The sequence below is a fragment of the Vanellus vanellus genome, assembly GCF_965231255.1.
Source record: "Vanellus vanellus genome assembly, chromosome: 2".
NCBI classification, from domain to species: Eukaryota; Metazoa; Chordata; class Aves; order Charadriiformes; family Charadriidae; genus Vanellus; species Vanellus vanellus.
The window spans coordinates 16,628,291-16,644,177 of record NC_138906.1 but is presented as its reverse complement, the minus strand read 5'-3'; the positions used below and the strand labels follow the sequence as shown (position 1 = coordinate 16,644,177).

General features: G+C 38.8%; 1 protein-coding gene across 2 annotated transcripts in view; it reads right to left on the bottom strand.

Annotated features, from left to right (window-relative positions):
- Positions 1-1,875: 1,875 nt before the first annotated feature.
- The window catches only part of ITGB1 (integrin subunit beta 1), a 45,631-nt gene continuing 31,619 nt past the window's right edge, over positions 1,876-15,887 (bottom strand). The window contains exons 12-17 of one of the 2 annotated variants that reach the window (XM_082479414.1): positions 15,314-15,552; positions 13,591-13,813; positions 12,131-12,363; positions 9,932-10,098; positions 8,987-9,067; positions 1,876-3,113 (exon numbers count right to left, since the gene is read on the bottom strand). In XM_082479414.1, the coding sequence (XP_082335540.1) occupies positions 8,993-9,067; positions 9,932-10,098; positions 12,131-12,363; positions 13,591-13,813; positions 15,314-15,552 (937 nt within the window). In that variant the 3' untranslated portion in view covers positions 1,876-3,113; positions 8,987-8,992. The remainder of the gene's footprint in view (positions 3,114-8,986; positions 9,068-9,931; positions 10,099-12,130; positions 12,364-13,590; positions 13,814-15,313; positions 15,553-15,887) is intronic. The other variant, XM_082479415.1, reaches the window with a different exon arrangement.

Below are 15,887 nucleotides of genomic sequence, written 5' to 3'. Positions count from 1 at the left end.
GTAACATAGATACGAGGACAGAAACAGGTTAATGCACACGTAATTAAAAATTTGCTTAATTTAGGAGGACTGGTAACACTGTCCAAGGATCAGGGTTCCTAAAGGTCAGCATCCCACTACCTGTGTGACATGAATTCCAGTTAGTTCAGGATTCCAGTGTTCTGTGCAGTCTGGGAGAAACCGAGAGGTAAAAAAACAGATCTGAAGGGGACTTTGATATAGTCTGAAACAGAAATTTGGCATTAATCTTTCTAGAATATTGAAAACCCAACAGCCATATAGGTCAGAAGTTATCCTTTCTTTTTAAGCTGCTTTGTTTCCAATGAAGACAATTTTCATGGACAAGTAATGCAGAATGAGGTTAGAAAAAAATTCTGCATCTTTTATGGAGCTATTGCAAATCCTCAGTACTGTTGGGGAAGTGACCAAAGCAGTAGGAAAGGAGGTAAGTACTCAAATGTCCAAACCAAAATCTTATCCATCGTGGCCACAGTCAAGTTGCAATTCTGTAAAGTCAGTATCAAGAGGAACAGACAACACGAGCTGTAGATACAGGTGCAGCTCCCGCTGGTTTCTTATCTCATGTCCAGGTTAGATGGCTTTCTCAGGCTTTTTTGGTTCCCTTAGTTGGAAAGGTGATACAAGAAAGAGCATTCACAATGTAAGAACTAATACAGAGCAGTAACGTGGACTTTGTCGTGAAGGATTTGCACCAACCAGAAGATATACCTGTTGCCAAATCTGGTAGCTCGAGAGAAGCAAGACTGCAGCAGCTCCATGTCTCCAGGTCCAACCTGCAGTGAGCCTAAGCATGTATTCCCAGTAAGCATACGCATGCACAAAACATGTACACAGAGCATACCTACACGTACACAGCATCACGGAAAACAGCACTCGCAGAAATATGAACAGGACCAATGGCCTCCTCCCCTTTGCCTTCCCATCTGATCAGAATGGAGGCCCGTTAGTGGCAAGTACAGACATACCTACAGCGCCCATCCCTCACACCGCTGGGCTTAGACACACAGTCTTATCCAGCAGCTGCCCCGGACCTCTGCTCTGCCCCACTGCCACTGCCACCCCTGCCTGTCCTGCTCCAGTGGTTGCTGCAAACCTCCCCCCCTCACATGCACCGACATCCATCTGCCTACCCCACCCCAGATCCCTCCAGTAACCAGCCTTAGACAACCCAATCTACCTCGTAACTGGCCCTTGGATCCTCCTGTCTCCCATTGCTTCCCTCAGAGAGAGATGGAAACAGACACACAGCCCAACCTCTCCATCCACGCCCCCTCTCCCACTTCATGGGAACCAAGCTCCTTCTGCTGTCAGATGGAGGTTAAAAGGAACTTCTAGAACACATCCTCATAGCTTCTCAGGATAACCCGAACTACCAAGTTTAAAACACGGATTCCATGAATGTACTTTGTGTTTAATTATGAAGTGGTTTTGATAATCCATCTAGAACATTATACCCTTAAAAAATTTGGAAGGCCTAAAAATTTGCTTTTCCTGCAAAATGCAGTAATTTTTCACATTTGTCACATGGTGTAAAACAATATTAACCAGACAGTCCATTTGCCTGAACAGTTAAACTACAGAACTTCTTTAGCACACGCGCACGTGAAAGCCTGGGGCTTTAGATCAGTGCTTGCCCTATGTAACACGGAGCACTGTGCTGCACCCTGGACTTTCTGCATTTTATACCACAGCTAACGTTTGTCACCCAAGATCACTTCTGCTTAACTTTTCTCAGATTTGATGGAAAGGACATATTTGGTATTATTACAATGTCTATTACCTCTTGCCCAAACAGACACAGTTCTCAGATTTTTTTGAACAGTATCAACTTCTACAAGAAAAAAAGAGACGAGATTTAAGTATTTTAAGGTACTTTTATTTAATAAATAACTTCAGTAATAGCACTGTAAAAAGTGAACATCTGTTAAAATAAAAAGGCACTTAAAACAATATGACTATGATGCAGTTTGAATGGTCAAAGGCAAATATACATGGCACATGTCAAGAATGATGTGCGACTCACGTCGCATGACAAACTACGCAATCTTAGCTACAGGGTAAAGGCAAATTTACAGCTAAGACTGCCCTAAAAAAGGAGGGAAAAAAAAAAGCTTGTGTTGATACAAAAATATTACAAAAAGAATTGCAACCAAATACGTTAAAAGGATTAGAAGGGTGACAAAGCACCAGGCTTTAAACCAAGGAAACATTACAGAATAAAAACACAATATGATGTAAGGCCCTTATGTGTTTTGAGGATGTCTTGGTAAGGTACTTTATGATACTGCCACCCAGGGCTTGAATTTACAAAGAAAAACTAAGCAAGTTACCTGTCAGCAACTTTTTCAGTAATGGCACATGTTTTAAAGCTATTTTTTCCTTCTTAACATTCTTCTCAAACCCTTTCATTTTAACCATAACCTGGCAATAAACAACTTAAAAATTAAGTATGCACACACTTTTCAGCATTTTACACTGCTCGCTTCCAGCTTACTCAACTTACCATATACTTAATCAGATGTCTAGCAAGTAGAAGACCAATTAACCACCAGCTCCATGCTACATGAGTTTAATTATATCTGCAAACTCAAGCCCTGATTTCCCTGTAAAGCTAGAGAGTTTAATACTAAAAGGCTAGGCAGAGCCCTCATGCTGATTGCTTTAACCATGTCCCTCCCAGTCCCGCCATAGCAGTATCGCACCCTGCAGAAGTCCTGGATTCACAGCACGGGAGTGGAAAAGGTCAAAAAAGGCACCATGTGACCTTAGCTGTCTAGGCTACACAGTCTCAAGTTTTTTTTGTCAGACCCCTGGCACTGATCGCTTCTATTTGCAAAAAAAAAAAAAAAAAAAAAAAAAAATAGAAATAAAAAATTACATATGGTACATTTTCAAAACCTGCACAGGAAAACAAACCTATATGTAATGAATTAGTAAAATCACTGCAGTTTGCCCTAAATCTATCTTACTGTGACTACAAAAATTGCTATGCTGCATACAGTGTTGTGAAGTTATACAAGCAGTGTTCATTTTCCCTCGTATTTAGGATTGACCACAGTTGTCACTGCACTCTTGTAAATAGGATTTTCACCCTAGAAAAAGAAAAATATTTATATTAACATTTAAAGACATGAAAAAAGCACTGCGTTTGCAAGAAGTGTAAAAATTAGCCTAAGAAATTAGCTTAAGAAATTACTCACTAATGTTTTGTTTGTACACGCAAACAGCTTAAGTCAAACTATTTTTCTCTCTAGCAACTTGAACAAAGGCATGCTCAGCTAATAAAGCAAAGGGTTAGGGCACAATCCTGTTCAGGTTACACCACAGATTTCCTTCAAAGGGGCTGAATCTCGTGGGGTCATCTCAGGGCTGAGCCATCAACCCAGGGATCTGCAGCCCACGATGTTTTTTAAAGAACAACAGAATAATTGCAAACAACATTATTTGAAACCATGACTGACCACAGACCACATTCTGCTATAATATACATTTAAATAACTTAGCTTGTATTATAATTTAATTCTAGAGTCAAAGTGGAAAGGCTTGTAAGATTTTGGAACCACACATTCAATATTTATATTGAACATTCAGTACTTGTCATGTTTTATTCCTGCAGGTCGCCCACAATCCCCATATACACAAAATGCACAGTTAAATCTAAGAAACTTCTGTACTGGTGCAAATGCTGTAATAAAAACATTATTACTCCCAATTTGAGAAATGCCTACTGCTTACATCTCTTGCTAAGATTTGAAAACCTCTAAATTAAGCTTATTTTAAGCTTCCTTTGTTCCCAGGTTTCCTTTTACCTCAGTAAAACTTACTCCATTTATACTGTCCTCCACACCTAAGATGAACAGCTTGAACTCAAAATTAATAGATAAATTTTAGCAGGAGAAAAGGCTCCCACTGGGACTCTACTGATACAGCCTGGAATGGCAGTACTGCGCTCTTATCACAACTTGAACTTCAACCTAAATAAATGTTGTTTACCAGTACGAAGCTCTTCTGTGCATACACAACTACAGCGCAGATGTCGGCCTGAGGGCAGTTCTGGCCGGAACCTTATCTGGCCTTCATCAGCAGTAAGAGAACCTCTCTCCTTCTGAAGTTCCCCCCCAGTCTGAGATGGCCTATAGAACCATCTTCATTAAATTCTACTCTATTAAATTACACAGCATTTAAAATATTTCAGGTTAAAATAATTTTTCCTACAGTCCATTAAAGGAAATCCCCCCCCTAGACATACAAACACCAGGTGCGTCTGTTTTTTTTCAGGGTCAGAAACCTGGAAAATCAACTGGGAATACTACAGGATGTACCAAAAGGTGGCAAGGTAAGAAACCAACTTGATGTGAAATTTTCATATCACAACTCCTGAGAAGTTTGTTGCCTTCTATTTGCAAGACCTGGTATGGTAAAAGTAACTGGTGTACCCCAAAAACAGTAGCTGCTGCTAAGGAAGACCATACAGCTGGTGTACTGCCTTTCTGTCATGGTTCCTTTCAGAGAAAAAGGGTGTTTCTCCTTAAAGGCAGCTTCTCGGCATGCAACGAGCAATGAGGCACATCCAGTCCCACCTAGACTGAGAGACTCCAGCCTAGTCTCTCTCAAGTGCAGCCAGAACTGGGATTGCTAGACAGCAGAAGTCAAGGTTCTCTGTTCATTCTTCTCAAGATCTGAGTCAATGTCATCTGGCTTGAGGTGAAGGAGGAACTAGTTGTTCACTGCTGGCTATACGTCCCAAATACACAGTAACAGCAAAAGACCCTTCGACCAGTTCCCAGGGCAACTTGTCTTGATTAAAAACATATCAGCTACTGGTTTGGAAAGGGATGGGGAGCTAAGATTTATTTATTTTTTTTTAATCATGGAAATACAGTGTTGTTGCTAGTTCTCAGCCAGACATCAATTAATGCAAAATTATCCCCTCTCCCAGTATTTTTATCAAAAAGCTTTGCAATAGGAAGATGCAAATTTAACTGGAAAAACATCCAGGGAGGAGGGATTTAAACTATAACTGAAGTATCTCATTATGCTTCCAAGTTCTTGGCAATGTATATTGTTTGGTTCCTCGATAAGTTTTAATGGAGATTTCTTAAATGTATATATATTTATATAATATAAATCAGTAAAGTTTATGATGCAGAGAAAGTCTGTACACTTACCAGGCTGTATCATACGCAGCCTAGACCATATTGCACAGCTTTTCAATGACAAGGCATTATGTAATACTCGTTACACTGTGCTTTTAAGCTTCCACATTTTACAAAACAGACTACCCCAGCACAAATGGGGAGGTGTACATTTACATTTTCTCGTTTGTAAAAGAGAGAGAACTTCTATCAGATAGCGTAGGAATTGGTCTAAAGGTTAGAACTAAAACTTGGAAATTTGCAGAGTGCCGCTCATGCAATAATTTGAATTTAGAATCAGGTTTGAAATGCAACTTGCATAGTAAGATTGTACATTTTTTACTATAATGCTTTCTCAAGAGAAATTGGAATTTACATGTTCTTCATTTAGCACAAGCCCTATTTACAAAGAAACGGAAACGCTGCACTGTCTTCCCTTGTACTTGCACTTCATGTTTCCAAGAACTCTCAGAAGCACACAGTAGGATTTAGGTCACTAAGGCGCTTAACCAGGTGTCTCCCCATGTCAGTTGAGTGTCTCAGTTCCCATTACAAATAATGGAGATTTAGTCAACACATGGAGAACTATTCAGCTTAACCCAATCTTACATTTGATCAGCTAAACGGCCCTTGAAGCTCCACTACCTATAACCACAGGCGCCCACTGGATTGGCAACTCCTTCCCCGTTATCTTCTGTTAGACAGGCAGCGACAGCCCCAGCCTTTCCAGCCATGCTCCACCACCAGTGTCTCAGCCCCGGCTTGGTGAGATCTTCTACAGATAGCTTATCATTAAAACTAATGTGGAAGTAGTAAATAAATGTCCACTAGGCCAACAGGACTCTCACCTCGCTTAGGGCCCCTCACAGCTGGCAGATGGTATGAACTGTCAGAGATTAGCAGCATTCCAGATTTTTAACTGGCCACTGAAACACGGAATTCCAAACCTGCTGCCTTAGACAGATACTACTGGTTTTAAACAAACCCGTTCTCTTTATGCCAATACAGAGAATACACTGGTTTAAGCATGCAAAGTTAGGGAAAACATGTTTGCCACATGCCCCTGTAAATGAAAATACCATGCACACTTAAACCAAAATAAAAATCAGCAAACAATAACTACACACACGATCGAGTGAAATACATTAAAATAAAGATGGAGATATTTTTTAAAAGTACCGTCAGCAGAGAATAAACTATGTTCTTGCAACAGTATTCATTTTCAACTAGACTGGGCTGTTCAGAGGGTAGCAGCTCAGCCTAGTGTTGCCTAAAGATGAACTTATCAGTTAGGATGTTTGATTAACCTTATTCCTTTTTTCCTCCATGGACTTACTGTTTTAACAGTCACTTAAGCTACCTTTATATTGGGTTTTAGTCCTAAGTCACTGCAAGAAACTGCACTCCAGAATATCCTAAACTCATCCCCATACATTGTTCAAGAGCTTGTTCTTACTACTTTCGGCTCTCATTAAGATCCATCATTATTTTACAGTAATATAAAACGAGCCATCTGTCAACCTGTAAATGTGGCAGTTGCATCAGAGGATGAAGCAAAGGCCAAGGTTAAGGGCACCACAGACGACAGAGGGCAGCACCTACCATGACTGGAAGACTAGAGGAAAGCAGCTAGCCTGCTATTGAAGTAAGTACTTTCTCAATGGCACAAATCTAAACCACTAAGCCGTAGATACGCTGCAGGCCAAGGACAAATTGCACTTGGTTCAACCTAGCTGTTGTCACACAAACTGCACGCGGTTAGTTCTGTTGTGCCTATTGCAGGGTAATTTTCTTGTAATGGGATTTCAGATGAGTTTCTTGCCTTGGCAATACAAGACAACTTTCTTCACCTAAATGAGAGGTTACTTCAAAATCTAAAGACACCAGAAAATCTTAGTTATAGGGGAAAGGAGGATTTTCTTTGTTTACTTCCTGTGGGTCATCTATTCTGCCAATATTGATCTCCTTTTTGGTAGCCAATAAAGCTAAACCCACCTCCCCCTCTCCCCGAAGTTTGGATGTTTCTATGAATACCAAAAGTGACACAGTCGTGTTTAAAAAAACCCACACTATTCCATACTTTTAATCTTCACAGCAAGTCAAACAAAAAGGCAGAACTCAATCCCTCCATTTACACAAGAGGAAAGCTTTCTGCAAGAAGTACATTTTTAGGAGAAATGGCAGCACCAAGGACATTAGAGCCTGAAAGAGTCATGGGGTAGAGAACGAGAGCACAGAATGGAAGTTACACTCCGTATGGTTTGTTAGATGCTTGACCCGCATGCGACAGAAAGTACACAATTCCGTAAACAGCAGAAGAGAAGGTAGCAGAGACTTAACCAGATGGATTATGTGAAATGTTAGAAAGGAACAAGAATTCCCATTTCCTCCCCAGAATAATTCACTCTGAGAAGAAATATGGAAAGGAGGTGAAATGTGGTCGGTGTGGCAAGCAAAATGAACATTTTTACAATCGATTTTGGACACACTGGAAAGTGAAATGATTGCAAAGACAAACGGAGGAATAGATTTCATCAAGGAAGGGCTCAGAATACTAGACAAAGTATTTGAAAATGTTGTCACAGTGAGGACAGATAAGCACTTAAATACTCTTAATTCCTGCTTTCTCCTCTCATTTTTCCTTTACAAAAATCTTTTGAGTGCAACACTGAAAAAGGGAGGCAGCAGACAGAACAACATTAGAGATACAGATCCTTCTCTTCCACTGGCTCCTGAAAAAAGCCCTTGGATATTTAAAGGGATGTGCTGCCTTCCCAACTTCCTCATTTCCCTCCCTCTAATCTGATCTCTGTACTTTTTATATCTCAACGCTCTTCTGACACCCATCCCCATCTCATCATCCCTTTTTCACTCCTTCCCCAGCAGCTGAGGATCCCAGGGAAGGAGAAGAATACCCAAAGTATTCAAAAAAAAGTGCAACCTCAAAGCCTACAGAAGATATCCATCACTTCTGGTTTACTGACTTGCTCTTCTGGATAGTGTTGTTTCTGAAGTCAGCATTTCCAAACAGAAATGAGGTGTTCAGGCAGAGTTTAGGAGAGACTAAAAAATTGGGGGAAAATGCATTTGGAAGGGACAAGAACATTTCCTCCTCTCTTATTAAGTTTTTTTTTTTTTTTTTCCTCTACGGAGGCCCCCAAGCTGCCTGGACTACAAGGACTGTGATATTCCCAGTTCCAATACAAATAGGGATGGAAAAATTAAGATGCATATTTAATTATCAAATCAGTAGAGTATATGCATTTCACACTTTAAACACAAGCTAAGTTTATACAAGATTAATAAGCAAAACAGTTAGAAAAAATATCTGTAAGGCTACTCTAAGTGTTCCCAGTTATTCTAATAAAACCAGTGATATTTATAGGTTGGGATATCTGAGGAATATCTAAACTAGCTTTGCAAACATATCATCTTTAAGCAAACTGACTGCTGATTTGAGGAAATAGAAGACAAACCCTCCCCTGAATGATCCAGAGCTTCTTCAATCCTAACAGCTGTTCTATTATATATCCACACATTTATCCCCCCTGCCAACAACAAAATAATAATAATAATAATAATAATAATAATAAAAAACCCATCACTTGTAGGATAGTATAAGCCACTACTGGTGGTATTAGTAAGCAAGCAATCTTGCTGTCAAAACAAGTTAAAAAATCTCAAGCTGCATTCTTTAAAACCCCAGAATCAAAGCAGCAGTTGATAAACTAAGCAAGACTCAAACGGTGATTAACTGAATGTGACACACAGTGAGTTTGAAGTGACATGCAAAGGGAAAAAAAAGGAAGAAAATGAAAGAAGATACAAACTGAGATTTAGAGACCAGCTTTACGTCCATAGTTTGGATTCTTGAAATTGTTAATAGGGCTCTTGTATATTGGATTTTCTTGCTGAAGTAAAAGAAATGGTCAATGGCGAATAATTCAACAGGAAAATAAAAAAAGTAACATTCTTAACTATCACCGAAAAAATAATTCTGTATGTAAAGAAAAGCATTAGTAATATTTTTTCCAGAATAGAATTAATTTTCTTAAATAAAAACCAAAGAGTTCCTAGGAGATTTTTAAAAATTATTGTCTCATCAAGCATACGTGGGTGTTGACTTCTACAGAACTGTAGTTAAGGGTTTTTGATTAGTAGATTCCTAAAATTTTCTAGAGGTAGTGACCCTATAGCCTATTTAAGCCTATAGACCATAGACTTTTTTTTCTTGCATATTTTTCCATTGACAAGAGGTTGGGAATATTTCAACAAATCAGAACCAGTCATGATTTGGGGACCAGTTATTCAAATCTCCCAACTAAAACTGTATGAGTATTTACATCATCTCTTTCATCAGTGTAAAATTTTTTTCCTCGTTTTATACAAAAGTGACTCTCATCTTCTAATAAATATTTAATAGTGTGTTGTAAAGTGTGGCAGAACTGCAAAGCTGAACTATTCTGTCACCATCACATTTCCTCTCTGAAATTTTATTTCAACTGAAGTTACTAGCTTTTCTAACCCAAGAGGTACTTCTCTAAGAGGGTTGGGGTTTTTGGTTGTGGTTTTTTTTTTTTGTTGCTGTTGGAGTTTTTTTTGCTAGTGGTAACATATAACACATTTTAAAGTTGGCTTAAAATAAGGATACTTCTGTTTGTCCATAGGCCAAAAGTCAGGAATACAATCTGAAATATCCGAGGCACGTGAACAAAAATCTTATATTCTTCCTCAACTACCGCAGCTTTTATACAGAGAAAAGTCTCTTGACTTACCGTATCCCACTTGGCATTCATCTTCTCCTTTTCAAATTTAGCAAATTCTCTTCTGTCGTGAATGATCATTAGTAGTTTCCAAATCAATAATAATGCAAGTCCAATAAGAACAATTCCAGCAACCACACCAGCTACAATGGGAATGATGTCAGGACCGCTGGGGCATTCTAGGGAAGAAAGCAAGGGAAGCATGATTTTACAAATGCTAAAGGTAACGCATATCCAGATGCTCTTAAATCTTTATTTTGTACTGAAGCCAGTACTTTGAATATCGGAGATATGCCAATACTATTTTCCCTTCAAGTAATGGAAGTCTTGGAATGCGCACATCCTGTAACATTCTACCTTATTTTTACCCTTCCAATTTGTGTTTAATCTTAGCAATAGAACAATTCATGTTCTGATGATTAAGTCTACACACTGCTAACCCCTTAATCTATTCATCTAGAGTACTGGAGTAAAACAACTAGCTATTGTATTTTAAACACGTGAGAGCTCCAAGTCAAAGGTGGTGATGCTAGAGGGATAAAGCAGCTAGAGCACAAAATAGAGATTGGCAAAACAGTCCCCACATACTCTAACGACAGCATTACAGAAAAATTTTAGGATATTTCCTCATCTTGGGAAATGATCTCTGCTGGAATAAAATTTAAAAAAAAAGGGCACATCTTCTTTGGATAAAAATATAAAGTAATTTCAAAATAAGTGAAATATATGTTTGAAAAGAGCAATACAGATGCAAAATGATTTAAGGTGACCGACATAGAGATAATAATCCTCCAAAATAAAACCCAACTCTTCTATTAAGATAAAATTCTCAATAATCACAAACTGAACAAGGGCTTTTGCAGAGCTCAATGCACAGGCTGAAGAAGTCAGAAGCAAATAAGCGCAACTCCTGTGCTGTCAACAGAAACACTGCTTCCCCCCAAACTGCAGACTCCTAATCTTGGTAGCTGCCTCTGCAGGAGTGAGGGAAGTGGGAAGGGACATGACAGGAATTCCTTGGGAACCAGTAAGGAACGTGTGTCTGCTCCACCAAATACAGCTCTATTGAACAGAGCTTGTTCCTATGGCACTTGTATGGCACAAAATTTCAGGTGCCTCCTGGTGCACGGAGGCTCGATTCAGCTCTTAACTAAAGCAACAGAAGTTTATCCATGAAGAAAAGGTCAGACCCCAAAAATGTAGGGCATGTGTTGACTTGTCCTAAAAGAATATGGGGCTCAAGGTCTTCCTCTATACTTTGGACTACATTTTTTGAGAATTTAAAACATTCTGAATGGAAGTGGTATGTATTTCTAAGAGCCACTAATCACTGATCTGTGTTAAGTGATCATCACCCAAATAATCAATTCTGAAAGTTCCTTGAGTAGAATACAGCACTAAACCTTTCAACACGTAAGGTGTCTATTTTGTATCAGGCTTATAAAAAAATTGGGAGACCACACCCTGCGAATGTACAAAACCAGAATTTTTGCACTGTTAGATGCAACATCCACTGATTCAAACTAACAATACCTATGGTAAATAAATGGTAAATTACTGATTGAGCTATAGAATTGTTCTCTCTTTTTTTGTATCAGAAGATTGAACAAAATCAAGAACGGTTGACTTCTAAGGATTAACTAAGCTTTTCAGACCTATTCTTAAAGGTACCTCAGTAAAGTAAAAGCAAAGGCTTCCAGCGTGAAATAATTTAAGCAGTTTGCAGCATAGGACAAAAAAACCCAACACAATATAGTGTAAGATTGGTCCCATATTATTTAAAAAAGGAAAAAAAGCAACAAAACCCCACAGACACCCTTGTTTCTAACCTGTAGCACAAGCCCAGCCAAAAAAAGTTATCAAAATTTAGATATTTAGGACTTGCTACAGGACAGGTAGAACAAGACTGCGAAGTATGTCAAGTGAAAACATGAAATGCTTTAATAAATATACGTATCTGATTGACTTTTTGTTTTTAAAACAAACAAAACCTGTTTCTGTCAGCCTAAAGGTCTGAAAAAAACTAGATCTAGAGAGACTTATGTTTTTCTAAAGCCACTCAAGTTCCAGACATCCACAACTGTCACTCAGGCAATAGGTACCTCTTTCCAAATACATCTGACTCACGCAAATAAACCACAGCTACTTCGTAGTACATGACAACTGCATGAATTAATAACAAAGGTAGAGTAAGCAACAACACGTTCCTACCTGGGGTCTCTACCACATGGACATTGGCTTCACCATTTGAGTTGACAGAATACGTGAAATAGAACCAGCAGTCGTCCACATCCTTCTCTTTGCAATGAGACAACGGATCGGGCTGTCCGGGCTGTGGCAACTTGTCTCGACTTTCTACCCGTGTCATGTTGAAATGCATACATTCCTGAGAACATGTTTCCTTCTTTTCTCCCTTATCGAAAGCTCTGCATTGAACACAGTCCCTATGGAAATACAAATCGGAAGCAATGCTTTTTAATATGTTCATGAAGACTTCCGGCATTTAATCTAAAGAAACACGAAGGAGAAAATGTGGAAAAAATCCCATCAAAACCAACCCTTTTGCCATAAAGGCCAGGAAAAAATAAAGCAAGACACAGCTTTTTTACCAGTCAGAACATTTATGTACCTTGCGATTAACAAAAATCCCCTATAATAAATTCCTTTTTTCCCTGGATGACCACAAGCTTCAAGAACTGGGGGGGGGGTGGAAGACCTAAATCTCCAGAAGGAAATAAGGCTAAAACTTTTTCAACACCTCCACCTGGAAAACAAATACTCTCAGAGAAGGCAGCGTAGAAACAGTATATTTACAGTGAAACAGTATCTCAGCTTAAAAAGAACAAACTGAGTTACAAACTTTACAGTAGGATATCACTCTGAATAGCTCACTGAAAAAAGCAGACCGAGCAGGATTTTTACACTAAAAAGACTGTGCTGAGAGAAAACCTTAAAGTCAGCTGTACAAAGCCAGGAATCAGCCCCACGCTAATCATAAACTTATTTCAAAGTTTCCATACAGAAAATGCTTGGTTTCCAAAAACCTGAATTTCCAAAGGCAAGGATAAAAATTTCATTGGCCCACACAAATCTAGGTTTAGTTTTCAAACTGTCAGGACAGTTTGACTTTTTCAACAGCGTTTCAGATAAAAATTTTAAGCAAAACCTTTAGCTGAAGTTTTAACTATTCTGGAAATTACACAGTACACGTATACTTTTGTTACATTAATTTCAAAAGGGCAAGATGATGGGACTTTACAGCCTGTCACATTATAGACCTATATTCCCTACAGCTCTGCAGAAGGTTGGCTGTCAATAATCATACACAAAATAGGGGAAGCTGTAACCTGCCCAAGTCAATCTGAATGGTTAAAACTGATTTAACATAATGTACACGTCTATATTTAAGAAAAAATGGCAGGGAAAGAATTTAAGAAATAATTAGCCTACCTAGAAGCAATCAAAATACTGTATTAATAACATTTTGTTTGTAGTTACTGATTCTCACCCAATAACTTGTACTGTCTAAAGGGATGATATGATAAGATGTCCCTACATTTCAGGGTAGAATAAAGCACAGTATCAAAAAGCCTCATTTTAAAAATTCTGCACATGTAAATACCACAAACTCAAATACACAGAAACTGGGATTTGGTTTTCTAGGTACTCACTTGTGCTCTGCACAGACACCAAGGCAAGTCTGACACATTTCACACGTGGGGCCTTGGAATTTGGGATCTGTACAATTACAGGTTCCACATTCGCAGGTTCCTCTTCCATTGCAAATCTGCCCATTGGATGCCATACATGGAAAAGTATCCAAAGAACAATCGCACGCACTGCCAGTGAAGTTGGGGAAACACTCGCACACTCTGCATTTGCAGATCCCGTTTCCTGTGCATTGAAAAGATACTACAGTGAAATGCAGCCTACTATAAAACATAAGATGTGTGACAGTAAGAAATAAATGTTCAGAGTTCAGAACAGATACAGGGAAAGGAAAACCCTGGTGGTTAGATAAGACACTGATGAATTAAGAGCTACAAAATAAATTTTAGCTCCTTAAAAGACTACTTACAGGTGTTTCTCCCCTTTTCCCATTCTCTTACATTTGGATTTCCTTTCATAAACAAAATAAGACCAGGGAAAGCTGATCAAGCACAGTATAATGTGATGGCCATATCTGCTGGCTGGAGAGCATTACAGCAGTGCTTCAGTTCACAATTTTATACGTGTATAGATGCATTGATCACTACAGTTTTCATATATATCACTATGTGTGTGTAAATTTATAAAGCAAGACCTAAGAAGATGAGGAATGCACTAACAGACTTCGCTATGCAGAAAAATGAAACACCTTTGGCTCCCCAGAACACCACCATTCAGCTGCTGGAATTCTGACCTCATCCACCCAACAACACTTTATGCCCCTTACCCTCCCTACAGAGGAAACAAGATAGCTGTATCTCCAGAAGGGCGATTTGGATGAAATGGAAAGATCCTTGGATACGCCCTTCTTCTCCATTAACAATAAAATGTTTAGGTCAATACTTATCTGTCACCATATATTATGGAACACCACCACCATTGCTCCTATCTTTTGTGGAACTAGCAAGCAATAGAGCATTCTGAGCAAATCAGACAGATGAGGTATTCTCATAATTCAGTTAAAGCTTAGTGGGTACTCTTTTATTTTTGTATCACAGTCAAAATCGAGGTAGTAGTTACACTCCTACTAGGTATCTCCACGTGCAAAGCAGCCTAGGGAAGTTGTATAACAAAAATACATGCAGCAAAATAATTTAGGCACTGACTGCTGGAAAATTTTCTAAATTGCTTTTGGTTTCAGGAATTAACTGCTATCAGAGTCTTGTTTCAAGCACTTAAGGTGTTTTTTCTTGATCTTGCATGTTCTAATCTTCACTTACCTTTCAGAATAGTCTCAAGATAGCATCTCACTGGTATCTTGTCAAGCACCGAATCAAGCACTCACTATTACAAGTAAGCTGAGGTCATTATCTCTTTTTATTGACGCAGTGGTTACACTGAGCCAGTATAACATTATAATCTCAGGCCAGTTGTCTCAGCATTCTTTACTATAATATCTGGGGGTAATTCTGTAATAAACAGCAGAAGTCAAGTTCACTTTACATCCTTCTTGGAGCTGTGATTTAAGGAAGGTATAATGTGTATTAACACACTGTATGTTCATGGTCACAGAGAGCTGTTTTATTAACAGACGTTTTCAATCACTAAATTTGTGCATATTCTCATCTCTGTTATCAAGTAGCTATGATCTACAAGCAAAGTGTCACTACTCTACAGGGTAGAGTTGACAGACTTGTAAACTGCTGGCCAGTTTTGCCTACAGAAACCTCTGAAGTAGTTTCTCACCTCCACAAATCAAACCATTTGATCGATCACAGTTGAAGTTATCACATTCACAGTATTTGCCAGAATACACTTCATTGGTGTTTTCTCTTTTCTTGCATACACATTGTCCACAAATGCATTCTCCATTGTTACTACATATTTCTGTACTGTTCTCCCTCCTGCAGTAAGCATCCATATCCTCACTATTTACTTCATCTGTACTACATTCACATAGTCTTCCAATACGTCCTTCATTACATCTGCAAGGTAAAAACACAACAGAAAATATAAACTCAGAAGTCATACAATAAAAAAGACTGCAAAAATAGTACAAAGAACAGGAGCAAAAGTGGCTATTCTCTCAAAGAATATTCCGTGTTAAACTTCAAATGAGATTTCCAGCTGACATCCACGGAGCCATTCTTGAAGCTGCTGGAGTAAACAGGACTAAGTTGCTCCTATGCTGATTACTCATTCCAGGTGAGAAACTGTCACCACCTCTAACTAAATTGTCACATAACCACTATTAATGCCTCTCTCATGTGACAGAACAATAGTTATTTTTAAGTGACAGCGACTGCTCACGGTAGCTGCT